Source organism: Athene noctua, chromosome 29 (assembly GCF_965140245.1).
Source record: "Athene noctua chromosome 29, bAthNoc1.hap1.1, whole genome shotgun sequence".
NCBI classification, from domain to species: Eukaryota; Metazoa; Chordata; class Aves; order Strigiformes; family Strigidae; genus Athene; species Athene noctua.
Genome location: NC_134065.1, coordinates 4227249 through 4254617, shown reverse-complemented (window position 1 = coordinate 4254617; position 27369 = coordinate 4227249). Strand labels below are relative to the sequence as shown.

At 65.4% G+C, this 27369-nt stretch overlaps 1 protein-coding gene across 7 annotated transcripts; it reads right to left on the bottom strand.

Annotated features, from left to right (window-relative positions):
* Positions 1-8: 8 nt before the first annotated feature.
* Positions 9-27236, bottom strand: SNX27 (sorting nexin 27). Of its 7 annotated transcripts, none has more exons than XM_074929059.1 (13): positions 26932-27236; positions 16190-16421; positions 13505-13697; positions 13132-13196; positions 12306-12410; positions 11201-11279; positions 9340-9503; positions 8191-8280; positions 6885-7034; positions 6629-6757; positions 6322-6381; positions 4681-4743; positions 11-1779 (listed from the first exon to the last, which is right to left on the bottom strand). In XM_074929059.1, exons 1-13 carry the CDS (start codon positions 27213-27215, stop codon positions 1732-1734), a joined length of 1662 nt encoding a protein of 553 aa, XP_074785160.1. In that variant the 5' UTR covers positions 27216-27236; the 3' UTR covers positions 11-1731. The 7 variants fall into 7 exon arrangements, with proteins under 7 accessions (XP_074785165.1, XP_074785164.1, XP_074785160.1 ...); XM_074929058.1 differs by lacking the exon at positions 11-1779 and adding an exon at positions 2809-3905; XM_074929057.1 differs by lacking the exon at positions 11-1779 and adding an exon at positions 3774-4122.
* Positions 27237-27369: the final 133 nt, after the last annotated feature.

Below are 27369 nucleotides of genomic sequence, written 5' to 3'. Positions count from 1 at the left end.
AGGATTTTTTTTTTTTTTTTTTTCATTTCGGTCGTTTTCTTCACGTTTCTGACTCACAAATAAAAAATACGAGATACCGCAGCGGAAAGACAATTAGAGTTCTCTCAAATAAATTAAAGAGGATGTGGATGGCAGCGAAATCGGGACGGGGGGGGCGCGGGGGGGGACACACACACACACACGTTTCACCGGCTCTGAGTCAAACCGGGTCACACGGGCGGGATTATTGCTGAGACCTGCCCGGTTCGTGTCACCGATGGGCCCTGGCACAGGGGCGCTGGGGGGGCTGGGGGGGGTGTGGGGGTGTCCCTGCCCCTCCTGCGCCCCCCCCGCCCGGAGGTTTCCCACGGCACAGGGCTCCCGCGGCCACCCTGAGCTCAACCCAATTACTCGTTGCTAATTAACTCCCTGCCGGGAGGGTCCCCCCCGACCGAACCCCCCAACCCCGCGGAGGCTGCGACGGGGACCCCCCCCCCCCAAACACCTTTTAAAATCCAGTTTTAAGTTAATCTCCCCAGGCAGCCGCGGAAGGGGGGGGGGGGGTGGCATGGTGGGCCAGGGCTCCCCCCGGGGACCCCCCCCAGGCCCCGTCTGCGCCCCACGGCCACTCCCGGGCTCGGTGTGGGGCAGAGACACCCCCAGAGAGGGGCGGGGGGGGCACCCCACGGTGCTGAGCGGGCCAGGGCCCCCCCAACACACCCGGGGGCCACGAGCGGGGCCGAGACGCTCCCACGGGCTCCCCAACACCTCCCGTTCCCCCGGGGGGGGGCAGCGGCAGCACCAGCCCCCCCCCAAATACCACAGACCCCACCCCAAGGCCTTGGGGGGGGGTGTGGGGGGGCGCAGAAACCAGCCCCAAACCCCTCAGAAGCAGCTTTTCCACCCCATTTCTCCCCCTGGGCGCGGCTGGAGCTGGGGCTGAGCCCCCCCCCCGGTGCGGTGGGGACCCGGCACTGCTGGGGTGGGGGGCACACAGACCACGGGACCCCCCCCCAGCAGCGGCTGCTCAGAGTCCACCTGAAAACACCCAGAACCGAACTGAAACACGGGGGGGGGGAAGGTCAAGAGCTTGTAAACGTGTAGAGGTCCTTGTGCCAGGAGAGGTATTTCCCTGTAAGGTTGCCTTTTTCTTTCTTTTTGAAATTTTTTTTCTTTTTTAAAATTTTTTTTTCCTTTTTTTTTTCTTTTTTCCCTTTTTTTTTGTTTTTTTTTTGTTTTTTTTTGTTTTTTTTTGTTTTTTCTAAAGTTAGTATTTAAAAAAAAAAGACGATGGGTCGGGAGATGCGTGTAAAAACTCAAGCTTACGAAAGGTACTGCCACCGCTCGGAAATCTTCAAAGAACTAGCTCTGTGTATATACGTGCAGGGTATCTGTATATAGAGTTTTCTCTGGGGGGGGGGGAAATGGGATTTTTTTTTTTTTTTTTTTTTACATACATACATGGATACGTCTGACCAGCGCAGAGGGACGAGGGCTCCAGTTCCAGGGGGAGGAATCACAGCACAGTCCAGCTCCCGGCCCGGGGGCCCGGGGGGGGGGCAGAGGCCCCGCTGCCATCCAGCACTCCCCCCTCCTCGGCCGAGCCTGCCTTTCATCCTGGTTGCTTAATTCCATCAACATGAAGTTCACAAATGGTATTATTATTAATAATATTTAGTTTAAGGGCTTTAATACAATAACAGAATTTTAAGTGTTAATTGGGGGGGGGTTACGCTCGCCCGTGACCGGGGGCTAAGTGGCCGCGTCCCTCTGCTGTGACCGGACCATCTGGAAGATGTTCTGAAAGAGAAGGAAAAGCCCGTTGAGGCGCGTTATCACGCGGGGGGGTGGGTTCCACTCTCCCCCCTGAGCTGCACCCCGGCCCTGGCAGCACAGAAGGGACCGGGGGGGCCCCAGGGACCCAGCGTGGGGGCAGCCCGAAGCGGGGGGCTCCCTGCAGCCCCCCCCCAAGCCCCCCCGGACCCCCACAGCCCCCCACCCCACCGGTAACAGCCTCAGGCCGCCCCCGAGCCGGCGCAGGGAGCCGGGGGGGGGCACTGCCAGACCCTGTCCGTCTGCTCCCAGAGCCCCCCCGGCACCGATGTCACGCACCGAGCCGAGCCGGGAGGACTTCGGGGGGGTCCCGCCGTACCCCACGTCCCGGGCGCGGGACCCCAGTCCCGCTGCCGCAGCACCCCCAGCGCGGGCAGACACCCCCCGCCTCACCCCCCCGTACTCCAGCGCCGAGCAGCCCCAGGACGATCCAAGCGCCCGGCTCGGCCCCCCCCGGCCTCACACCCGGGTGCCGGGCACCCCCCGGCTCCCCAGCAACACCTTCACCGGCCGGGACTGGGGGGCACTGGCGGATACTGGGCTGCTGTGGGGATGTCGCGCACGAGGGCGCCCGTGGGGTTGGGGGGAGCCCCCCCGAGAGCTCGGGGATAAGGAGGTGCCCGGCGCTCGCCCCGACCCGGCCGGGACGCGGCTCAGCCCCGGGGCTCCCGCGGGGCGGGGGGGGCCGGGAGCAGCCCCGGGGCGGGCACCGACCCCCCCGGAGCGCCCAGCTCCACAAGCCCCCCCCTCCTTCTAGACAAGGGCCAGCGGCAGCAGATAACCCGAGGGACCTCGCCAGGGCTCGGCCAGGCCCAAGGAGGTCGGAGCCGCTTCCCCCGTCCCCCTCCCACGACGCCACCAAGCTCTGAGCCGCCCCGCTGTCCCCAAACGGGGCTTGTCACCCCCAGGGGGGCAGCCCACCCTGCGAGGAGGCGGCGGCCCCCTCCCGAGGGACAGGCCAGGGCCACCGCGGCCCCTCGGTGCCCGGCCCGAGCCAGGGCCTGACAAAGCCAGGCTTTTCCTTGCGGGCCAAACCTGGGGCTGCTCCTCCCGCGCTCTCAGCCGGCACCTGCGGCCGGAGGCAAGTCACAGATGACAGCGACTAAATGTATCCGAAATATCTGCCAAGTTCCATCCATCTTTTTATTTTACGCCGGGGAGAGACAATTGCCGAGCGACTGGTGTGAAACGCTCCCGCTCTGGAAACCACCTGCCCTGCCCCAGCGCCGGGGGGGAACTGGGAGCACTGGGGGGGGGCACACCGTACCGCGAGCGGGGGCTTGGGGGTGGCGGGAGCTGCAGGGGGGAGCCCCGGAGCACACCCGGGGGGGCCCCGACCCAGGGGCTGCCCCAAGGGCTCCTCGGGGACGGGGAGCGAAGGGGACGCCGAGGAGCGGGTGAAGAGGGAAGGAAAAGCAAGTGCCCGGGTTTCCATCTCCAGATCCAGCACCGCGGCCCCGGCAGGAAGCGGAACCGAGCCCGGGGCAACCCAGAGGCGGCTCCTCGCGGCCTGGCCGACGGCAACAACCCCCCAGCTCTGCCTCCTCCTCCTCCTCCTCCTCCCTGGAGGGAAAGCGGTTCCCCCGCTGCCGGGGACAAGCCAGGGCCGAGCTCTGGGCAGGGCCTGGAGGCAGAGCTCCGTGCGCAGCCCCCAGCCCCCCCCGCCCGTCCCATGGGCAGAGCTGGGGCCCCCCAGGGCCGCATCTGGGGGCTCGCCCTTGGCCAGGCAAAGAGCGGCAGCGCCCGGGCGCAGGCAGAGCCCCGACGCGGCTCTTTGTTCTGCGGAGCAGCACGAGCGAACCCGTGCCCGTGTCTCCCCGCTTTGCAGAGCAGACATCAAACACCCGCTTTTAAGTCTGAAGGAGCAACAGAGGGAGACGCTCGCGACTCCGCACACGCCACCCCGGCCCGTTCCTCCTCGGCAGCGCCCGGGGCCGAGAGGGTTTACCCCAGCGCCGTGGCGGGGAGCGTTATCGCGCAGGATCTGGCTGGCGGAGGAAGCGTGACACGGGCGGGAGGCTCCCACACCCCCGCGCCTCACGGCTCCTTCCTCGGCGGGTGACACGTCCCACACCGTCTCCGGCAGCTTTTCTCTGCAGGCAGACGGCGGCTCTTGCCCTCTCCGATGCCCGGCACAAACCTCCCGGGGGTTAACGACCTCCAGCCTCACCACACGCGACTCCGCTTTCTCGGATAAACCCGCAGCTCCCGCCGGTGCCCGAGCGAAGGGGTCAAACCCAAGGGGTGCGCGTGGGGGGGGCACAGCCCTGACCCCGCAGCAGCGTCCGATCGCGCTCGGCAGCCTCGGCCCTGCACAGTAAAAGCCTCCGAGGGGGTGGATGCCCCCGAGGCAGGCAGGTGCCGTTCTGGGAGGCGTCCTGGCGCCTCCCGAAGCAATTTTTAGTTTTAAATCCCGGCCGGGCGGAACGGGAAAGGGGCCGGGCAGAGCAGCAGCAGCGGGGAGCGCTCAGGTGCTGACAGGGGTGAGTCCGCTCGCGGCTCTCAGCACCCTCAGCCCCTGAAGGTCTCTGTGCCCCCGCGCCGGTGGCCCGTGGCTCGCAGGACCATCTACTGGTCCTTCAGAGGGAGCACAGAGCCCAGGCGCGTGTCCCCCGGCCCCCTCCTGCGTCACCAGAGCCCAGGGGACGGGCGGGGGGGCCCACGCGTCTCCACGGCCAGGAAAGAGGCCTTGAAGCACAAAGCCAGCTCCCCCGAGGAAAGGAGCCGGGGGGGGGTTCACTTTCCGAGGAGAAGCCGCCAGGACGGGACGGGGTCCTGCGCTAACGGGAGCTGGGGGACTCTAAGGGGCAGCAGAGCGGCCAGCCCGGCTCAGGGAGCACAGACACCGTTCGCTTCCAGCCCCGTTACCTTGCTGCACATATTGTCTTTACTGCAGTTCTGGTTATCCTTGTCTGTTGCTTCCTCCTCCACCTTTACAAGGGAAAAAAATAAAAAGGGTATAAATAAAAAAGCAGAGCCGGAGGGGCTGGGAGGAGAGGGAACGGCCGGTGTCGGGATCCAGGGGGCTGCGCAGGGGCTGGGATCCGGGGAACGCGCCCGGGAAGCGCCGGGGCAGCTCCTGCGCCACGGACCGGGAGCTGCAAAGACTTTGCTCCTTGGGGGGACGGAGATGTCCCCCCCAAGCTGGGACACAGACCCCAGAGCCGGGTTCCTCCAGTGCTTTATGAAGCCAAAGTGTGTAACTGGGTGCTGCCGAGCCCCTCGGCCTCTTCTACAGGGCCCAGGGCCGGGACAAGGCGGGTCTGGGCTGCGGGGGGGCTCCTGGGGGGCCCCTGCTCCCGCCATCGTCCCCCAGAGAAACGGGCTGGTCTGGGACTCGGTCTGCTGGCCCTGCCTGCCTGCAGGCCTCTGCTCACCCGGGGGGTTCACCTCCCGCCCCTCGAGCTAAGGCAAGCCGAGAATCCCGTTTTCCTGGAAACCCCCCCTGGGTTTACCCCCTCCATCGCCCCGGCAGCTCACCGGGGGCAGACCCTGCGCTCTCTGCGCGTCTCCAAGGCGCCTCCCAGAGCCAGCGCGGACCCCAGCACCCCGACAAGCACCAGCACCCCGATGCCCAGCAGGTGGGAAACCCCCCGGGAAGGGACCGGGGGAGGCATCGCTTCAGGAGCCTCCACCCCCAGGCAGCTGCAGGGCAGCTTTTCCTGGACCAGCGACTCAGCCTGGCGGCGCCTAAGCCCGGGTTTAGGTACCCACAGCCGTCAGCTGGCAGAGATGAGCAGGGCTGGGGCCGAGCACGGGTCAGAGCAACAAGCGCGGATCCAGCCTCCAAGGCGGGAGAGCGACACCCCTGCGACAGCAGAGCCACGGGACGGCGAGTCAGTAGCCACACGCGGGCAAACCCGGGCCAGAGCACCCCGGGGCCTTTTCCCTGCTCTCTGCCTCCTCCCCAGGAGCGAAGGCGACAGGAGCCGTTCCAGGCGCGGGGCAGCCCCGAGGAGCAGCAGAGGGGCACGAGGGGACGGAACGAGTCCCTCGGGGGCGAGGGGAGGGCGGGGAGCTCATGGGCACCCCCGGCCGGGGCTCAGCGCCAGGCCCAGAGCGCAGCGCCGACAGGCACCTCAGGCTGCGATTCAGAGAGAAAACCCAACCCAAAACCTTTCTGTACTTCTCAGCAGCTTTTGGCTGGAGGCTCTCACAACCCTTTCTGAATAATTCAGCAACCTGCACCGTCTCGCCGAGGACCGACGCTCTGCCATCTCCATCCGACAGCGGACGCCGGGCCCGGGTTATCCTGGTCACCCACCGCTCTCCCGGCCCCACGACACAAACACCCCCCCAGAGCCCCGGCCTCCCGAAGTCAGTGTCCCCCCGCCACGCTCCCCGAGGGCCGGCACCCCCCGAGCCGCTGGCAAGGACCAGGCAGAAGCTCTCGCCAGCACAAGCCTCCTGCGAGAGGCGACGCCGCTTCCCTGCCGTTACGGGTTCGCAGAAGCGCATCGGTTGGAAAAGACCTCGACGTTCGCAGTCCAGCCTTACCCAGGTTCTTACCTCCTTCCTCCACTTGAGCTCGCAGAAAACCCGCTCGAAGCACTCGTGCATGTAGTTGAACTGCAAAGAGAAAGCGGGTATCGCCCGGGGCCGGCAGCCCGGGGGGGGCAGCAGCCCCCAGACCCCCCCCCGCCTGGCTCCAGCCGCTTCCCGAGCCGCGGGCTCCTCCTGGTGGCCACCGGCCCCCGGGCCACCTCCCGCCCCGCACGCTGCGGCACCGGCAGCTCCTCCAGCCCCTGGAGGGAGAACCACCGGGCTGTTGTTTTTTTTTTCCCTCAATCAATCCGCGAAGAACGCGGGTACTTACGTAGGGGGTGAAGATTTTAACCCATCGGGGTTTCTTCTCCCCTCGCGCGTATTCAAAACAAAACGCCATTCCCTCCTCGTCCGTGTCCCACCGCTGCATCTCGTCCCACTCGAACGCTATTACCTGGTTCTGGGGGCAGAGGGGGGTGAGGCCGGAGCCCGCGGAGGGGGACGGGGATGCCCCCGCGCCCCCAACCCCGCCGAGAGCCCCTCGGAGGGCGAGGGGGGGCTGGGCCCCGCGGGCAGAGCCCCCTTACCTCCAGCTGCCCCTCCTCGGTGCAGGCGTGGAGTTTAAAGTGCTTGATGCTGATGGCTGTGATGACATGGCCCTTGCGCCGCGAGTCGCAGGAGCAGTGGGGGAAGATGATCTCGTTGTAGCCCTCGCACGTCCGTAACATGTTTAAATACTGCGGGGAGGAGGCCGCGGGCGTGGGACGGGGGTGCTGCACCCTCCCGCCCCCCGCAGCCCTGGGCTCACCCCAGCCCGGGAGGCCGCGTTCCCCCCCCCGAGGCAGCAGGGGAAGGAAGGAGCCCCCCAGCTGCTCGATCCCCCCCGCCTCTGTCCAGGCACGGGTACACGCAGCCCCGGTGCCAAAGGCCCTGTCTGGGGGACCCGGTGCCACCGGGACGGGTCTGAGTGAAGAGCCCTGGGGCCGCCAGCGCCCCCCCCCCCCCGGTCCTGCTGGGACCGTGGGGCCGATGTGGGACCCGGAGTCCTTTCTCAGAGTCCTCCGATACAAACGCTCCAACTCACAGAAAGGTCCAAAAAGTATTTTAGCTGTTTGTCCCTTTCTGAGCGTGGCCCAGACAAAGCAGCACTGGGGGGCCCTGGAGGAGCACCAGGAGCCCCGAGTCCCAGGTCGGGACGGGGGGAAGGCAGGAGCTTCCCCAGAGCCCCAAACCCTCCCGTTTGAACAGGGCAGAACCACGGCAAAGGCTGAAGGTTTGAGCCGAGGAACAAGCCCCATCCAGAGCGGAGGAAGGGGCTGAATCCTCCCGCACTGAGCTCCTGGCAGGACCCCCAGTCACGTGGGGGGAGGTAGAGGATGAAGTACTTGGGCTTCACAGGCTCTCTGGGACACAGATGACGTTGTCTTGACCTCCTGCCAGAGCAGGGCCCCCCTGCACCTGGGGTGTGTGTATATATATATAAAATCTCCGTATCTCTCTATCTAACATCTCTCTAGGGTGGGGTGTGCCCTCTCCGAAGATTCAGATCTTCCCTTGGTCATTCGAGAGCCAGCGAGAGGAGCAGAACCAAACCAGCCAGGAGACAACCCGCAGGAGGAAGCCTCTGTTCACTGATCTTTATCATGAGTCAATAATTAACCTTCTTGGCTTGGTGCTTCTGGTGACCCTTGGGGGTCAGCCCCAGGGCGGTGCCCCCAGCACGGAGCCCTCGGCCCTCCCGAGGCAAAGCAGCTCCGAGGGGAGGCCCAGGGCCAGCCCAGCCGGGGGGACCCAAGGTCACGGCCTCTCTGGGCACCCTGTGCCCGGGCCTCCCTCCCAGGCACAGCACTGCCAGCGGGAAGGGAAGCAACGGGGACAGGGAGGAGAACTCACCATGACCATCTTCCTCTGCTCACACAGCTTCTGTAACTGGTAGGACTTCTCCTCCGCTTTGATGTAGCCCTTCTTGACATCATCAACAGCCTGAACAGGGAGGAAAGGGGACCCAGGAGGTCAGACCAGAGGACTCGTTGCCGTCGCTTTGCTTTCCCTGGCTGCCCTTGGGGCTTCGAACAACTGCCCAAAGGCAGAGCCCAAAGGCAGAGCCCAAAGGCAGAGCCCAAAGGCAGAGCCCCGGCGCCCCAAGAGGCCCCAGAGGTGGTTCCTCGCTCTCATCCCCTCTGCCACGAGCCTCCGCCCGCCCGGGGAGCGCAGAGATGCTTCAGCACCTGGGCAGACTTTGGAAGAAGTTCCCATGGCAAGAGAGGATGGAAATGCTGGTGCCTGGAATCCTGCTTTTGCCTTCGGGCGCAGGCAAGGAGGGGCTGGGACAACCCTTCCAGGCCGACACAGGCGCTGGAGCGGCGCCGGCGGCTCCCGCTGGGCCGCTGGCACGCGGATGTTTCCCCTCAGGACTCAGCAGGTCCCCAGCTGCACACCCCAGCACGGACTCCTGTCCCTGGCACAAGCGGCGGGTAAAGCTGCCAGCCAGCGCCGATCCAGGCGAGGAGATCAAAGAGTCTGACAACTCCCACTGCTACACCGATTCGTCCCGGGGGCTGGGACGGGCTCAGCTCGGAGGGCGCCGGGACGGTGGTTTTGGTGGCTGGGGCAGAGCAGGACTCGGGGAACTGAGCCCTGCAGACATCCCCCTCCGGGCTGGTCGTCCCAGAGGGGCTCTGTACAAGCAATGGGAGAACGTGGCTCTCCTGGGACTCGCTTCACCCCAGAGAATCTGCACAAAGTGAAGTCACAGGCAGAAATGTCCCCTCTCCGTGGGGTGATCGGGGAGAGGCCTGTTCCCCGTCTTCACTGACAACACAGAGGATTGAGAAAAACCCATCCGGGCCAGGGAGTCCTGCCCCCAGTCCGGCTGCGGCCTGGCCACGGGCTCACGGCGGTGCCACCGATCCACCCAACCACGGGCTGCTGCTCCCTGGAGTGACCCGAGCAGGACGGGCCCCGGTACCCCGGGGGCAGCGTGGCCGGGGCAGCTCTGCGGGCGTCACCGCCGGTACAGAGCTACAGCCCTGGGGCACCCACCTGGTGGAAGAAGTAGGTGACCGCCAGGTCGTTGTCGTTGAGAAGAACCTCCTCCTCCGTAGTGAAGAGCCATTTCCGGATGGTCAGGCACGTTCCCGGCACCGCCGAGGTGTAGTTCTGCACGTAGAGTTTGTGGGGGAATTCATTGGGCGCCAGTTTGCGCACTGGAAAAAGCGCAAGAGGCCGAGGTCAGCACGAGGCCCCGCACGGCGTCAGCAGCCCCCGCGCCCTGTCACCGGGCCCAGCTGCTGCCCACGGCTCAGCCGGGATCGGGAGCCCAGCTCTGCTCCTCGCCGGCCCAGCCCGGCTTCCTCACCACCCGCCGCCGCAGCGCCGGGCCCTCACAGCGGCCCCGAGAGCTCGGCGCAACGGCCCGACTGCAGGGCCCGGGGTCACAGCGTCCCCCCCGCAGCGCGAGGGGCCTGCAGAGGGACCCCCCGTCCTGGCAGGCTGCCTCAGAGCCCAGGCAAAACTTGCTGCGTCGCTCAGCCAAGCTGGAGCAGCTGCGCCCCCGGCGAGCCCCCGGCGCGCCCAACTCCGCTCGCCCTGCTCCGGGGTCACCGGCGGCGGGCGCCAGCGCGTCTCCTCCGGCAGGAGGGACTCGGTCGCTGTCGCGCTGCAGATGGAGCTTACGGCTTCCAGAGAAATTAAACGGAGCGCATCCAGACGGGAACAAGCGTGGTGTTCGCAGCGAGTGTCCGGAAAGCTCGAGCCACGCGGGTTTACCGGGGTTTTGACTGTGCGGCGCCGTTTGGGAAGGGCAGCACTCGCAGTTCATCGCTCCCGTTAGAGTCTGGCACCGTAACAGCTCCCCGCACGCCGCAGGGTCAGGCATCCCCCCGCCCGAGGGTCCCAGACACGGCGACCCCCCCTGCTCTCCCCTCCGTGTCCCCCAGCACCCGCCGGCCCTCGGGAAGCGCCCACAAACCCGGCGGCAGAGGCAGCTCCGCGGTGCCAAGGATCTTGGCCGCCCCAGGGCCAGCACTTGGATGCAAACCCAGCCCATCCTGCGAGACGACTCATTTCAGGGGGGCTTTCAGGAGGTAAAAATCACCCCGGCCCTTCGGCCAGAGCCTGCGAGGAGGAGGAAGAGCCCTAAAACCCCCTCGTGCAAGGCGGCGCTCGCAGTAACAGGGTGAGTGTGAGGCACCCAGAAACAAAGGTGCCCAGCTGGGAATGAGAAACCCACTTGGCTTAAAACCCAGCAGAGGGAAAAATAAACCACAAACCAACCACCGCACCCATTTTGTGGTGTGACCGCGACATTTTGGCCTCTCTGCAGCTTCAGCAAAGCCAGCGTGAAGGTGGGAGAAACCAGAGGTGGGTGCAGGCGGGTGGCGCAGCAGCCAGGAGACCCTGGGCACGCGGGCCTGGGGGACGGCACTGACTGCAGCGCCAAAACCTTTGCCCGGGATGCCACAGCCGAGCCTCAAATCCCATCAGGACTTAACCACGGAGAGAGGGATGAGGAGCCACGATGCAGCTCAGGCGCACGCACCCGCCAGGACCCGGGTTGTGCAGCCCGAGGGTGCCCTCAGCCCCCCTCCAGCGCCCTCGCTCCGTCCCCAGCCGCCCCCCCGGCTTTTTCTAAGCTCGCTGAACTGCAGTAAAACGCGTCTCTGTTTCACGACAAGCTCATCTCCTTGAACTGCTTCAGAAAGGGAAAGTCAAGTGGCAGCAAGAGCGCCACCACACCGCGGGCTCCTGGTTACCGGGGCCGGCTGCGCCTGCCCGGTTCCTCCCGGTTCCTCCCGATTTTGTGAGCAGAGACAAGCCCGGAAGGAGCGCGCCGGTGCCACCGGGCTCTGCGAGGGCTCCAGAGCCTCCTCCTTGCTCGCTCGGCGGCGCCGAAAGGACTTACCGAAGGAGTGATTGATCACTTCAAACAAGGCGAAGTAGTTTGCGGTAATACTGTCCATGCCGACCTTTGCTGCCACAGCCTGAAGAGCAACCGAAGGGGAAAACGGGGTGAGAAGAGCAGGAGGCAGCCGCTGTCCGTCCCGCCGGGGGGGCTGCGTCACACAGGTTATTGCCAAGCGTTCCCTAACCCGAGGCCTCGGGCACCGCGGGAAACCTGGACTTTACTCTTCCAGCAAAACCAGCTCTTTTCCTAGGCGAGGGCTCTCTCCTGCTCGCACCTTCCTGCAAACTGCTCCAGATTTCGAGTGCCACCACGGCTGATAATGAGGTCGCCTTTTCTTCCGACGCCTCCAGCTTCAGGCCGCAGCAGCAGAGGCGCCTGCAGCTCCGCAGGAGCTTCCCCCCTGCAGCCACAACCCTCAGCCCTGCGGCCCAAAGGCACCCCGGACCTGAACCCCGTCCGCGCGCAGGGCTGGGCTGCGCAGAGCCGAGCTCCCCCCACAGCCCCAGGGCGCCCCCACAACCCCTCCAGCTCCTCCGCAACCCCTCCAGGCTCCTGCTTGCAGCAACACTTCTAGTTCCCCTGTCAGAGAGGGTCCCCCCTGCACCATCGCACGTCCCCACATCCACCGACGGCTTCCGCCTCTCCTCCCGCAGGCCTGGTTGAAGTCAGTTCTCCTCAGTTTTCCCCTTCAAGCTCTGGGCCTGCCGCCCCGGCCAGAGGATTCCCCAGAGGGCCACGACCCCCGGCACCCCCCTGCCGTCCGGCCCCGGCGCCCAACGCCAGCGCTGGTGGCTCGTGGAGCCGCCTCGGCCGCTGCCGCGACGCAGGGGCTGTGAGTGCTTAGAGCCACCCGCCGCCTTCAAGATATTATCAGGGAAAACTAATGCAGCGATGACTGTGTCCTTGCGGCCAAGCCTGCAGCGAAATCGCTGCTTCAGCACGGCGCAGGGTTCGGGTTTTCCAGCGCCCCCGGCCTCAGCTACAGCAGAGCAGCGTCACCGACCCCGCCGGCGCGAGAGGAGCGAGCGGGCGCCCGCGGGGTGCTGGTTAACGGCCAAATTGGGTTAATCCTCCAGTCAAGGCACAGAGAGAGGCAGCTCACCTGGTACACCTGGTCTGTAGTGCTGTTCTTTTTGACTCTGACTGTCACCGTCGTTATGTCCGGTAACGCCACGCGGAGCTCCACGTCCGAGACGCCGTTGTAATTCTGAAGGAGAGGACAGGAATGGGCATCGCGCAGCCTGAGCCCCGGGGACCGTTTACTGCCTCGCGCTGGCTAATTAAAATGGCCGCTTCTAATGACCAGCTGCTCCACAAGCCTCAAGAATCCCATTCCAGTCTGCACCGGAGAAATTCTGAAGGGCGGAAGGTGTGAGCTCTGCTCCGAGGCAGGAGGCTGACGGGGGAGGATTTTCCATTCACGGGTTTGCCGGCCAAGAGCGAGCGGCAGCTCCGGGACACGGCGGCTCCACGCGCGTGGAAAGGTCGGGAGAAGAGCAACAGCCGGAGGGCGAAGAGCAGCTGGGTGCTGCGGCTCGGCTCCGGGCAGGGCGAGTCACAGGGCCGGCGCCCGGAGCTGCCTCACACACAGACACCTGGGCACCGCGAAGCCGGGCTGCTGCCAGCCCAGAGCCCAGCAGGACGGCCGCAAACGCGGGTGTTTTGGGGGGTCTCCCCTGGCCAGGGGACACCTTGAGGGCTCTGCTCCGCGTGCGCCCCCGAGCTGCGGCCGCGGGGGAGAGGTTTCCCCTGTGTGATCCCGACAGCAAAGTGCAGCCGTGGGGCTTCTGCTGTGGTTTGGTGTTCGCCCGGCTGAGGCCTGGGCCGGGAACCCCTCGGGCTGGGAACCCCTCGGCCCCCTCGTCCCTCTGCTCCCGTTTTCCCAAGCGCGTGCGGCCCCGGCAGAGCGCCGGTGCCCGTGTGCCTACCTCGTCCGACTCGGACAGGAACTCCTGCATGATGTCGCTCTCCCCGATGACGCGGATGGAGCACACTGCGGGACAGAGCGCGGGTTAGCGGGGGGGTGCCCGGGGAAGGGGGAGCCCTCCCTCCCCTCCCAGCACCGCCCCAGAGGAGACACGGAAACGACAAGAGCCTGTTCTGCGGGTGGTGTGACACGAGGGTGGGATCTCCAGCCCGGAAAAGCCTTCTCGAAGCAGGCGCTTTCCGGGCGGGATCGGGTGTCCTGGCACGAAGCCTGACCCGGCCCGAATCCCCCCCAGCGGCAGGAGGACGGCGGGGTCGAGTAACTCAGATACTCCCCGTGGAGAACACCCCGGCCCCAGGCCCGCAGCCAGGCACCTTTCTCCAGGTACTCCTCCAGGCCCCGCCGCCGGGCGTCCAGCTGCTGCTCCGACAGGGAGAAGGGCCATTTCCCCGGGAGCCGCGGGAAGGTGAAGTTGGCAAATTCCCGTTTCAGGTTCTGGTGCAGGATGGCGAACTCCCGGTACCGCTTGGAGCAGAGCTGCCGGCCCGCCATGTAAACGTTGTAGACCTGCAGGGAGGAGAAGGGGCTCACTGGGGTGAGAAAAGCTTTGCCAACACAAACCGGCCCAGCTCTGCCTCCCTGGCAGCGCAGGACTGAATGAGGAGAGTCTGAGCCAGAAGGAGGATCTGGTGTGAGCAGTGAACTTCCCCAGTGCCTGTCCCTGGAGCGGGGGGGTGGCCCAACCACCGCCCACCCGACAGCAGCAGGAGCAGCTCGAGGGGCCTTTCTGCTCGAAAGGAGAGGAAAAACCACCCAAACCCTTTGCAACAGGCCCCGATGCAGCCGTCCCAGCCTTCGCCTGGGTCACGCCCTGCGCTCAGCAGCTCCCGGGGGCACCGAGCCGCCAGCAGGCCGACGCCGCAGCCATCGGGGCCGCGGGCGGCAACAGGAGCCTCATCCCCCCCCCGGGGGCGCCCGCCGCTGAGCCTCCAGCCTGCGGCAGGACCGAGCCTCGCGCCGCAGCCCAAGTCCCAGAGCTCCGGGTTCAGGCTCACGGCTCCTTCCCCCGGGACACAGGGAAGGTCCCAAAGGCAGCAGGAGGTTTGGGTTGTGCTCGGACACGGCCCCGGGCACATCCCCGGGAGAGGCAGCGTGAGGCCTTTCAGGAAAACCCCACGTTAAGCAGTTTCTTGGTTATGCCCTCGCCCGGTTTCATTCTGGACGACACGAAGGAAACAGGACTCTGGACCCCACCGGGGGAAACCCGGAGCGGAGCTGCGGTCGCAGGACGTTTCTCAGCACCGGGATGCTCTGCAGGGAACTCCCTTCCCGTTCATTAACCAGTCGCCTCCATTTTTAACGCCAACCTGCTCCGTCTCGCGGGCGAGTTTAGCCAGCTCTTATCTAGGCACTGCTAATGTGCCCTCGGAGATAAGGAGGTCCCAGACGGCAGCGGTACCTTAATTAGCTTCACCCGAGGAAAGGGATGCGGCGGGGAAGAGTAGGTTCAGGCTTTTCTTTTTCCCGTTGCGCAAGGGAAGCGTTTGCAGCCGCGGGGAGGTTGCCCTGCGCCGCGCCAGAAGACTCGACCCCCCGACCTGCCCCCCAGAGGAGGGCTCGGGGCAGCCTCGGCTCGCTCGCCACCGCGCCTGCGCTCCGGGTACCTGCCCGACAACCCTCACGAGGCGAAAGCGCTCCAACAGACTCGCAGGTTTTCCCTGAAAAAGCAGCACCCGCTTGACCCCTCCGTGTCACCCCCAGAGACGGGGCCAGACCCGCAGAGCAGCAGCTACCTCCGGGCTGGAGAGGAGGCTCCCTGCGACCCGCCCTGCGCCGCGTTAAAACCTGCTGGTTTCTAGGCCCCGTCTGCTGCCCCGTGCGGCGCGTCAGGGCTGGCGGAGCCGGGCACGGGGAGAGGATCCCGCCCGTCCCGCCCAGAGACACGCGGAGGGACGCGTCGGAGCGAGGGGCTTCGCGCAGGAGCCCGACTCTTCCGGCGAGCGAGCGCTGCCGAGCCCTCGCCAGCCCTCCTCTCTCACACACACTGTTCCTGCAACACCGATGCTGCCTCGTGGGAAGACGCCTCCGGCCTCGGCTGGGAGAGGACAAAGCCATGAGCCCGTCTGTCCCCCGTCTGCACCACACAACGGCGCCCCGAGGGCTCCTGCTCCAGCCCAACCCACCTCCCAGTCCGGGAGGGCGACGGCACAAACCTTCCCGCCACGAGTCGAGGCAGCGGCATCGCCAGCGCCTCCCGCCCGGCCCGCGGCTCCCGGAGCCCGCGGAGCAGAAGCGAGTCGTGGTCCGGCCACGGGCAGGCCCGTGCTCCCAACAACGAGCGGCTCTTTGCAGGGGAAGACGCCGCCCTGTCGCTGCCTGAACCGCGGAGCCGGCGGCAGCGGGACGCAGGGCGCGGGAGGAAGCAGCAGAGCTAAGCAAGGCCAGGCCGCCCGAGGGGGTTAAATACACCCAAAACGTTGCAGGAGGAAAGAGTTCTGCAGGGGAGCGCCTTTGTCTGAGCCCTCCCCACACATTTCCCTGCAGCCACAGCCCTGGCGAGCCGGGACCAGCCTGAAGCCTCGGAGGATGCACCCGTGAGAGACGACATTACCCAGGAAGACACCAGGGAGAGGCAGGGAACCCCAAGGAGAAAGACTTTTTACAGCTATTCTCCCCCAACATTCGCTAAAGGGAAAAAAATTCCGGAGATGGGAAATTGAGCTTCGAGACATCTGTTCTCTTTGCTTTTACATCTATCACAGATGTCCGCAGCGCTTGCTGTAAAAGAGGAGACACAAATATGAAAGCTTATACGAACAAAATAATAACTTCCGACTTAATCGACACAAGAGATCAAGCTATTCCAGATGCGTTAATAAAAAAGCTTCCCAGCATGTAGGAAATCGCTGCAGAAGACTAACCAGGCGCAGTGAGACAGGGTGAGGCTGAATCAGCGTCACAAACAATCAATAATCGAGTAAGGAGCCTCCGTCCTGAAGTCAAAGCGCGGCCACCAACCCTCGCCCGGAGGTACCCAGAAACCCTGAGCCGATACTAACCACAAACTTCTCGCCGTTCTGCTCCACGTGCTTGTAGGTGGGGATGGAGATGGGCACGGCTTGTTTTTCCGTGTAGTCGTAGAACGACTGCCCCAGGGAGTCATCGCTGGGATCGAGGTTATCGGCCTCGTGGGGAGGCACCGACAGCACCGTCAGGATTAGCTCCTTCTCGCCCGCGCGGATCAGGTCCACCACCTGCTTGTGTGTTGCTCCTTCGACGTTCACCCCGTTCCTGCCGGAGGAAGCAGAAGAGCCGTGAGCCGGGCGGAGGGGAGCGCCAGGGCCAGCCCCGGGGCCCGTCGCTTGCCTCCCCCCTGGCAAACCCCTCCCGCTCCCGTCGCTCCAGCCGCGCTCTGCTCCGAACTCCACTCGTCCTCCCAACTGATGACTTCTCGGGTCATTAGTTAGCTCTTTAGAAGGTTCATGCTCTCCCTTGAATATTTAAACCATGTTCTGCAGTTTTTACCACCTCTCGGGGGCACGGCACGCTCGTACCCAGAAAGGAGCAAACGCACGGGCACCACGGAACCGGGGAAGGGAACACGGAACGCCCGGCTCTGCCAGGGCAGAGCCACCTCCTGATCCTCCCGAACGTAAGTGGATTTCCCTAAACCTGAACTGAAGCTTCCAGGCGAAGGCGGCAGCTCAGGGAGCAAAGGTAAGTGATTTCAGAAGCTGGCGCAACCACCCACCCAGAGGCAGCCCCCCCGGCCCCCCGCTCCGGCGCGGCGCAGAGGAGACGCGTCTTCGCTTCGGTGTCCTGCAGGCAGCCCGCCCGGCTCTGCCCCGGGCCGCCGGGAGCACCGACTGCGAAGGCAGGAGCAGCGCTTCTGCCTCCTGACCCGCTCCGAGGGATCGGGAGCTCGTCCCGGCGCCGCCCCAGCCCTCCAGGGAAGCTCCGGACACCCAAGACCCCCCCCAGAGCCCCCCAGCACCCCGCTCTCCCCCAGCTCCGCCGGCCATCGCCTGGCGCTCGCTTTGCCCAGGAGACGGGGGCTGCACCTCCCCGCGTGGACGCTGGACCCGGGACTTGGTTCCAAAGCAGAACGAGCTGTCAGGTTCTTCCCGGTCTGGACAGGCCACGCTTTTCCTCCCGGTAAGAGCTAAATTCAGTCGCGAGTCTCCATAACGTCGCAGCCAGCACGAGCGTCTCCGCGAGGAGTTTGGGACCCGAAACGTTCCCGGCACGGAGCGTCCCCCACCGTGTCCCCGCCCGGCACAAGCGGGACAAACCGGCCCAGGAGCTTCTCAGCGCTGCTGAGGCGACGCCGGCGGCCCCCCACAACCCCCCGGCCCCCGTTGCCAGCCGGAGCTCCCCCAGCCGCCGGCCCAGCGCCGCCTGCGCCTCCCCAGCCGCGAGGGGAAGGGCTCCCAACTACCCCCCCGGCAATCCGCTGCTCCTTCCCGGAGCCTGGGAACACGCTGCCAGCATCTCGCCGCCAGAGACGTAGTACTGGGTCACAGAATCATCCCAGCCCGCCTTAAATCAAGCGCAGGATTTAGCTTTCAATCCCCAGCTCTCAAATGAAAGAGAACAGCTCTTACGGCTTCACATCGATCATTTTTTATCGAACTTTTACTTAGAAGAATTGCCCTGGAAAGGTCTGATCTCAACTTACAAATCTAGGTGAGAGATGCCAGGCTCCGAACCAAGTTTAAAAAGCCCCAAGCGGCGCCTGTGAGCCAGAGCCAGCGCCTGGGCTTTGCCAGGAGCCCGACAAGAAGCTTCCTGCAGCCTGGATGCGACCCCAGTTACCGCGCGGGGGTAAACCCCAGTTTCAGGGCAGGGGACGGGAGCAGCAGCCCTCGGGGGCAGCCCCCGGGCTCTGGAAGCGCCGGAGGAGCCGCACGCGGCGAGGCCGTTCGGCGCAGGGAGAGGGAAAATCGCGCGGGCTCCACCTGACCGGTGCCCACGGGCTGCTCGGCGACCCCAGAGCCCTCCCGCTCGCCCAGAACAAACCAGTCTGCGAAGTCCTGCAGCGCCGCCACCCCGGGACGGCTCCTGGCGGGTGGGAGCGGCGGCCAGGCTGCGCTCAGGGCACAGGCCCCGTCTGCCCGCACCGGGAGGGGCCAAACCGCGGCCGCCCCGCATGCCCCGGCCCTGCCCCGAGAGAGGACGAGGGCAGGAGGCCGGCGGCCGCCCCACGCTCGGCCTCGAGCCACCTCCAGCAGGGGCTCTGAGGTGACCCCGGCCGCGGGACGCGCTGCCCCAAGTCAAGGCTGGTGCTTAGTTACTCAGCCTTAGGCTGGAACTAGTTCTCGGCTCAACTTCCCACCAGCAAAGACCTCAGACACCGCGCTCTCCCTTCTGCCGGACCGAGAACAAACACGCTGCCAGCTTCCTCCTCTTCCTCTCCCGCTCCCTCCTCAGCCCCGGTGACTTCTGCTGCCGCCCGCTTCCTCCCGGAGCCGACACCAAACCCCGCGGGGGGAAGGACGGGGCCGGGGGTGTAAGGACGGGGCCGGGGGTGTAAGGACGGGGCCGGGGGTGTAAGGACGGGGCCGGGGGTGTAAGGACAGTCAGGCTGTGACGCAGCATTTCCTCCAGCAAGCGCCAGCAGCACCCGCTGCCGCCCTCCGCCGCTCCCGGCAGGTCCCCCCAGATCAGACGCTGCTCCACCAGCTCGGCCCCCGCCCTGCGGCGGGTGGGAAGGAGCCGTCGGCACCACGAGGCCGGAGCACTCGCACCTTTGCAAAGGTCACCATAGCAACCGGGGCCGGAACCATCCCGGCGACCCGAGGGAGACAGGACCCGGTAGATCATCACGTGAGAGCGGCCGGCACGGCCAGGGGAGCACAGTTCAGCTGCTCGCGTGGCCACGGACCCGCGGGGCCACGGAGCCAAACGCCCTTTTCCCAGAACAGCGGGACACTCGGGGACTTTGCTCCTCAAGCTTCTGCCTCCACTTGGCGTTGGAAAGATCCAGGCGGCAGCTTCAGCCTTCCAGGGGATGCGCAGGGTCCCAGGCGAGGCTGCGGAGCTGACGGCAGGGCTGGGTCCCTCCACGCCTTCCAGGAAGGACGCTCGGACACAACAGCGACGGAGGACAACCAGCTCCAGCGGCTCCTCACCTCCAGGAGGGAGGTACCAGCTCCCGCGACTCCTGCGTGGGGCAGGAGGTAGAGGAGAGCCCTGGCTGCAGCAGAGCCAACTGCCGCGGGTGCCTGCGACCCCCGGCGAGGGCTGCCCGCCTTCAGCAGCATCGAAGAGCAACTTCCTCCAAGAAATCTCTTCTCTCAGCTCTCCGCCACCAAACGTGGATGTGGTTAAAGCAGGAGCACGAGGCCCTGGCACCTCCCTTGGCGCGCGGGGGGCACGAGCTGCCCGGCGGGAAGGTCACTGCAGGGAGGCGCCCGGGCCGGGGCAGAAGCGATGCTGGAGCTTTCGCTGCACTGTTGGCCCGGGCAACACGGAGCCTTCCCGGGCTGGCAGGGGCACCCCCATGACGGGGCCACAAGTGGCTCCCAAATGCTCTCACCACCCCCCAGGGAGCTGGGAAGAAGTCGTTCTCCTCCTGAGCCTGGGTGAGGGCTGCTCTGGCTCGATACTTGCCCCGACCAAGGGCTGACGTTGGCTGAGCTGAGGGCGACCATCTCCCTGCAGCAGAGGGAACACCCGCCCGTGCCACGGTCCGGCGCGAGGCCGAAGACGCTGCCAAGAGAGGCCGGGGCCGTGCCCCGGGGCAGCCGCACGCTCTGCTGCCCGCGGACACCGCCGCGGGGGCAGAAACCCGGCGGGCGCGGGGCGAGAGCAGGCGCTGCCGCCGCGGCACTGGCCCGTCGGGGCTCGCCTGGCGCTGCGGGGGAAGCCAAGCTCCGGGATTAGCGCCGCTTGTGCCGACCAGAACATCTTCGGCTTGTGGTTCGGCAAGTTCCTACCACAAAAAACACATGCTGGGGGGCAGAGCAGAGCGGGCTTTGTTCGCTGCCGGGAATTTAAAAGCCTCTCTGAGACGGAGTTTCCGAAGCACCAGCCTGACGACGGCCAGCAGCGGCGGGAGGCTGGCACGGCCCCCGGCTGGAAGGGGGATGAGCTGCTGGAACACCCCACGCGCTCCCCCAAAGCTCCTCTCTCCGCCTGCACGGGGAGGAACAGCTCTCAGAGCTGCGTCCGCACACGGGACCCCCATCAGCGAGCGGCAGGCACAGGCGAGCCGGGGCACGGAGCACGTGCTCGGCAGAGCAAAGTTCCCCATCAGGCTGACACTAACGAGCAGGATCCCCAAGACAGAACATTTCACTTCTCCCATTTGTACGCCAAATGACTCATTTTCCGCAAAGGCTTCTCAAAATTTCCCAACTCTCTGTCTGTCAAGAGATGAGAAGGAAATTTACTGCAAGAAAGTCTGCAATGAGCTTCCTGGAGATTAAGCCCACAGCCACCAAGCACAGTGACCGTGCCGACAAACCCCCTCGGGGGAAAACACCCCCAAAATGGCTCAGGTCGCCGTCAAGGCTTTGCCTGTTGGCACCCCACACCCCCCCCCGCAGGGCCACCACGGCCGAGCGCAGGTCAGAGCCCTCCCGCCCGGTGTGACAGCCGGGAGTGACCTTCCCGGGGCTGCCCAGGCCCCGCGCCCCCACCCAGCGCTCTGCAGCTTCCAGCCCCCGACGCTCGGCTCAAAACCTCATCTGGCTCCGGCTCTGGCCGGGGCTGGACGCTAAACCCACAAAATTCAATATGTCACCAGGAAGGTCCCTGCGCTCCCCTCCTTCGGTAACACACCGGCTCCAACGATCGTCGGCTGCGGGAGAGATTTTCAGCGCGGTGCCGAGCCGACAGCAGCGGTGACAGGTCACTCTGCTCTGGGAGGGGCTGCTGGCGGGGGCCGAGCGCTGAAGAGGAGCCGCAGCAGCAAGCGCAGCCCCCCCGGGGCCAGCAGCCTCCTCGGCAGCGGCTCTGGGAACGCAGGGCAGCCGCTCACGAGCTCGCTGGCCACAGCGGCGCGGGGCAGGAACAGGCGCTTCGCCGCCTTCATCCCCCTCCCAGACCCAGGTGACACCCAACACCGACGAGGCGCACCCGCAAAGGGGCAGCCCCCGCGCACCCCGGGGAGAGCCCGACCGGCCCCCACGGCGTCAGCAGCGACCTGCGGCACGACACCCCCGGGCCGAACGTCCTCCCCCAGGGGCAGCGCGTCTGCTCCCCGCGACGCTGCGTCCCCAGAGCCGGCCGCCGTCGGCACAAGGCTCCCTCAAACTGAGCCACGCCAGCGCTGCTCCGCCGAGGCCCAAGCAGCATTTCCCCATCGCTGGTCGCTCGGAGGAGAAGCCAGCCTTCCTCTTCCGCAGCCACGGAATCCAGACTCTGTCCGATATTATTCCAAGCAGCTAAAAAGAACCCGGGAAACCACCAAGTGCAATTCCATTGACCTTTTCCTGTTTCTCCTCCGTGGGAGAGACCAGGAGGAGGTTGGGGCAGTTACCATCTCCACAGAAGCCTCTTCCAGCCCCGAGGAAGTTCTAAGGTCCCTGCACACACGGAGAGGTTTTGCTGCCGGCCACCCGCCCGGCCGCGAGAGCGGCGAATCCTCGCGAGTGAACACTCAAACAGCCTGGCAGAAGGCAAAGGCCGTTAACATTTCAGAAGGTTAAAAGGTAAATGCTACTGAAACGCGAACACTTTTCCACACAGGTGGGAAGCTATTAGTCTTGCTGAAAAAGGAACATTTGGGGGCACTTGTCAAACCAAACCTGTATCAAATCCACCCTGGAAAGGCAGGAGTGGGTAATTGCCATCAGCTTCCACACCAGAATAGGGCACACGACCTTGGCCGAGGCCTCCCTGGTTTTCCCTGCCCTGAACCATCAGCAAAAGCACCCGAGGAGGCCACGGAGGGACGGGGCCGCTGCTCCGCAGGCCCCGCTGCTGGCACAGCGCTGCACTGGTGAGCGTAACCTCCCCGACCGACGCAAAGCAATGATTTTTATCTGTTCCTGTTGCAGACCCAGATTTTCCTCCAGCTCAGTTCAAGCTGCTGACGACCAAGTTCAAGGCTTTGGTTTCCCAGCCGCGCTTTCGCAGAGCTCTGACCGACAGCAACGAGCCCCCGGGGGCTCCGTGGGCCACGGCCTGAAAACCACCGTCAGGAGATGCTGCTCCAGAGGAGCCAGCCAAGGGCCCGGCAGGGCCTCGCGCTCCGGCTCGTCCAAGAGCATCCCGAGCCCAACGGCCGCCAGGAGCACCCGCGGCCACGTGGCCTCTCTAGGACGTTTCGCGCTTTGCCATCGCGGGGCTGAATCCCAGTCAAAGGAAACTCCCCCCTTGCCCCGTATTTTGTTCATAGGCCGTCGTTTCCCCTGTGCTCAGAGTGAACAAGGGAGGGAAATGACGGGGACGTGAAAAGGCACCGCAACACCCGGGCACCAGCATCCAGCTCCTCCCCGGCAGGAGCGGAGCGGCCGCCTCCCCCGAGCCTACAGGCTCTGACCCATTTGCTTCGTTATCTCGAGACGAACAAAGCGGGAGCGGAGAGCACAGGCAGCAGAAACGGGTTTAAATTTCTGCAGCTTCCGTCATCGCGCCCGATCCCAGGCACGTACCGACTTCTGCTTGAATACACTGCAGGAGCGTTAAACCGGGGCGATAAAAAGGCTCTCGCGTTTATCTAATTGCGCGCTTAATGGAAAACCCGGCACGCGAGGGTTCTTCATTTACCTGCTGCTGTTATCTCCCACGAAAAAAAGAGACATTTGCAGTTTTTCACTCCAACAGCTCGCGCCAGCCTTGCTGAGCGCAGGCTGAAGGGCGCAGTCAGGAGACCCGAGTTCGTCCAGTTCTAATCTCCAGCCTTAACCGGGCGAATCCACCTCCCCGCCCCCCCGTGTATCCTGCGGCCGGGGCAGAGACACCGACCCACGGAGAAACGCTCCGAAAACGCGCAGGAGAGCGCGGGCCGGAGCCTGGAGAGGTCGGGGTGAACCCGGGGGATTCCAGAGGTCCCCAGCCCCTGCAGCCCCACAACCGCCACCACCCACCGCCGGAGCGGCCGCGCGGCCCCTTTCCCACCTCCTTACGCCCCGGCGCGCGGGACAAGGCTGCCGGCACCGATTCAATCCGCTTCCCGCGCGGGCCGAGGTCGAGGCAAGAGGCACCCGGGAAGCCTTTGGCCACCGACCGCTCCGTCAGGGGGTTTTCTGGCGGGGCCCTTCGTGCGAGCGGCAAAACGCGGCGACGAGCCGAGCTCGCAGCCGCCGCCTCCCTTCTACAGATCGCTCCGGCCTTTTCCAAAGCAGAACCGGCTTTTTCTGTCCCACGGTGAAAGACAAAATTAGACTTTAGACCAAGAAGAGATGAGGAGTTTAATTTCCTGGGGGAAACGCCTTTCACCCCGCGCACCAGCCCCGAGTCACCCCCCAGGGGCTCAGGAAGAGCCGTCCCCGGGCGGGGGGGGTTACCCCGACCGTTTCCGACGCCCCCGCTGCAGGACGGAGGGATGGCGACGGCTCCTCCGGCCCGGCGGGACACGGGACCCCCGCCCTCACGATCCCACCTCGGTCAGACCGTCGCGCACAGTTCAACAATGTGGAGAACAAATCCCTCCTTTATCTGTTCAATTATTTTTGAGCGAGCTCCCTGCAAGCAGAGCAAGCGCTAGTGAGATTTTCTTCCCTGTCAAGATTAGTTATGATTGTCATTCAGGGTGATAATCAAGAACTAAATTAGCTTTCATTGTCTGTCTCCAATGCCCTCAACACCCACAAACACACAACCAGCTAAGGAGATTAGAGAGCACGCCATAGCTATGTTGCAAAACCAGCCTTCGAAAGCAAGAGGCCTGAGCTAGATGCCGGAGACGGAGCGCGATGCAGCGAGGGACGGCGAGAAGGGGCTTTGTAGAGGCGCGGGACTGGAATAAACCCGTCACCCAGCACCCGAAACGTCCCCTGGCTGCGGGTGAGGAAGCGGGTCGTGCTGCACCTCGCAGGGGAGAGCCACGCTCCTGTCCCCGCGGCCGGAGCAGGGACGGGAGGTCTCTGGGGCTTCCAGCACCGCACAGGTCCAGAGCGAGCTGGGGGGGGGGCTGTGGGGGCGCAGAGCCCCGGACGAGCTCCCAGGGGCTAAAACCCCCCCAGATCGCAGCAACAGGCTCAGTAACTCCATCAAGACCACGCGGTGGAAGAACCTCATCTCTCTCCCAGGGCGGCTTCCGCAGAGTTGCGGGAGGTGGAAACAAAGTCCCGTTTGGAAATAAACGGCCTGTGCAGAGAAACCCCCAACCCGCGCGCGCTTTCGGCACTCCAACGCGACGGGAGATCCGCAGAGACGCCGAGAGGCCACCGGGACGGCGGCACCGGGGCCGAGGCGGTGGCGGATGGGCCCGTGCCTCGCGGGGAACCCCACCCCCACCATTGTGCGCAGGGTGCTGCTGGGGAAAGGAAGGGAAATCAGAGCTATTTTTGGAGTCTTGTTTTATTGTTTTCTACTCCAACTCGCACCCGTGCGAAGATTTACTTGCTGGAGTTGGATTTTAACGGGGAGAGGGAGCGTCCTCCTGGCAGAGACACGGGGACTTGACACCGTCAGAGGGGGGCTGGTACCGGGTGGTATTTTTCAGGCTGATTCACGCAGCCAGGTTAACAAAATCGAGAGCTGGTGCTGGAAAAGGGCGAGAGCCAACCTGGCAGAGCTACAAGAAGATACAGGGGCCAATTAAAAGCGACTTCTCCCGGGAGACGAGAAGTGGCAGCTAAAGCAAGAGGAACTCCCCATCCCTGCAGCCGCTGCGGCTCCCTGCCCCGCCGGGGGGGACGCCGGGGTCCCGAGAGCCTCCGCAAACCCCCCCGGGCCCCCTCGTCACCTGCAAACCCCGCGGCGTGGGTTGGCGACGGACCAAAGGTCGGGCCCTCGCCCTGCGCCAGAGACACCGGGGATCGACGCCCGACTCCAGCACCGGCCTCAAACCTACCTCGGGCTTCAAAGGCGGCATTTTAAGTGTTTCCCCGCAGCGGGCACAAGGGAGAATTTCAGCTCGGCACCTTGGAACGCATACAAAATATTCCCCCTTGGTCAATAAAGGCTGTTCTCTCAAGTAGATCCTCCAGGTGCAGAATTCACCCCCCGAACGGTTCTTCTGCACAGAAAAAAATCAAAGCGCAAAGTATCTGGGTCACGCGGGAGAGCGCCAAATCCCAAGAGCGAGCTTTCCGCAGGGCACGGCCAGCTCTCTAGCCACGGGCTAGTCAGAACAGATCTTCTCTGCTGGGCCCAAACACACGCTCTTGTCCTTCACACACTGCAGCCTGCAAAGACTGGCAGCAAAGCATTCCTGCTGCTATGAAATCCCTGTAATTAATAAGTAATTGAACTTAACCAACTCAGCATGAAGCACAAATACGTAAGGAACGGGAGGCAGCGCGCAGCTCAGCACGGGCAGGACCAACCCCAGGAACCACAAGACGAAGGGGAACGTGCTAAGAAAAACACACCTCGACAGGTCGAGGCTACAGAAAGCCCTCGAAGAGAATTAACCGATGTCAGCCCGCAAGCACGGGCTGAAAGTTGTTTGTTTTTTTTTTTTTTGGGGAGGGCAAGATCTGTCTGAGCACAGCTGAAGCGTTGCTGTGGAAAGAGGTCTGCAGGCTCCCGTTACAATTCTTGCTGCTGAGAAACAAACCCGCCGTCCCAGCGACCCAGGGGAGGAAAAGCCAAGCGGCGGGTCCGGCCCCCAGCACCCACTCCCCCCTCTGCCGCCTCCCTCCCGAACGGGGGGTTTGTCCCGTCCCTGCCTGCAGCACCGATCCTGCCGTGCCAGCCCTCCTCTTCCCCTCTCCGCCAGCACCCCGCACGCTGAAGGCCGAGGGTCCCCCTCACACACCTCGTCCCTCTGCGGGGGCACCTCTGATCCAGGCGATGCCCCCCAAAACAAAGGGGAGGGGAGAATCTCCGCAGGGCTGAGCTGGTGAAGGGGACCCCAGATTCACGGGCCAAGGCGGGGGGGGGGGCTCCTTCCTGAGGCTGTGACCCTCCACACACCCCACAGAGAGGGGGATCCTCTAAGGAAGCCCCCAAGAGGGGGCCTCGCCCTCAGGGAGATGGAGGCTGCGTCCCTGCACCCCCAGAGGGTTCCCCAAAGCCCTCGGGGAGGAAGATGCTGCCCCACAACCCCCCGTTAGAGGAGGGACCCCAAAACCCTCAACGGGAGGACGAAGACAGCCCGCACCCCCCTCTGCATAAAGGGGTCCCGAGGGATCAGAGGCCGACGCAGCCCCTCAAAGGGGTCCCCGGAGCCCCCAGCGAGGGGGGGCCAGAGCCCTGCAGGGCTCCCGCTGAGAGGAACCTGCCCCAGCGCCCACAGCAGGGGCACCCCCAAGCCCCCTCTGAGAGGAGACAGACCAGACCCCCTCACCAGGGACCCCCAGAACATCCCAGCAGACCAACACAGCTCCTCCGGGGAACCTCCCCCGGGCCCCCCCAAAGCCCCCGGTGAGAGGAGAACAAACCGACACCCCCGGCCCCTGGAGAGGACCAGCCGCCCCCATACGCCCCCCCCAGCCCCAGGGAGGGGAAGCCGGCCTAGCGCCCCATTCCAGGCTCCCCCAAGCCCCCTCCTCACGCCTCCCCCCGGCGAGGCTCAGCCCCCCCGCCCCAGAAGGACACCCCAAGCCCCCCGCGAGGCTCAGCCCCCCGTCGGGACTCCCCCCCGCCCCGGGCTGAGCCCTCCGGCAGCGGGGCGGGGGCGGGCAGCCCCCCAGGCCGGGCGGGGCGGGCGGCAGCGGGGCGGCGGCCCCCCCGTACTCACACCTCCAGGATGCGGTCCCCCTTGCGCACCCCGGCGCGGTCGGCCGCCCCGCCGCCCAGCACGGCGCTGACATGCTGCAGCGGGGCGTAGAGCTCGCCGTTGATGCTCCGCAACTGGCCGCCCTCGCTCACTTGGCCGCGGACGTTGAAGCCGTAACCGGACTCGGACTTGACAATACGGACCACGCGGGGGCCGCCCGGCCCCGCCGGGGCCCCCTCCCCGCCGCCGTTCCGGTGCGGCGCCGCCGCCGAGCGCGGCAGCCCTTCACCCTCCTCGTCCGCCATCTTGGCGAGCAGCGCCCGGCCGGCCCGTCACGCGACCGCCGCGCCGGCCACCGTACGGCACCGCCCCCGGCCCCCGCGCGGGGGACGACGGGAAATGTAGTCCCGCCCCTCCGCGCCGCACACCGTCACCGGGGCGCGGGGGACGCTGGGAAAT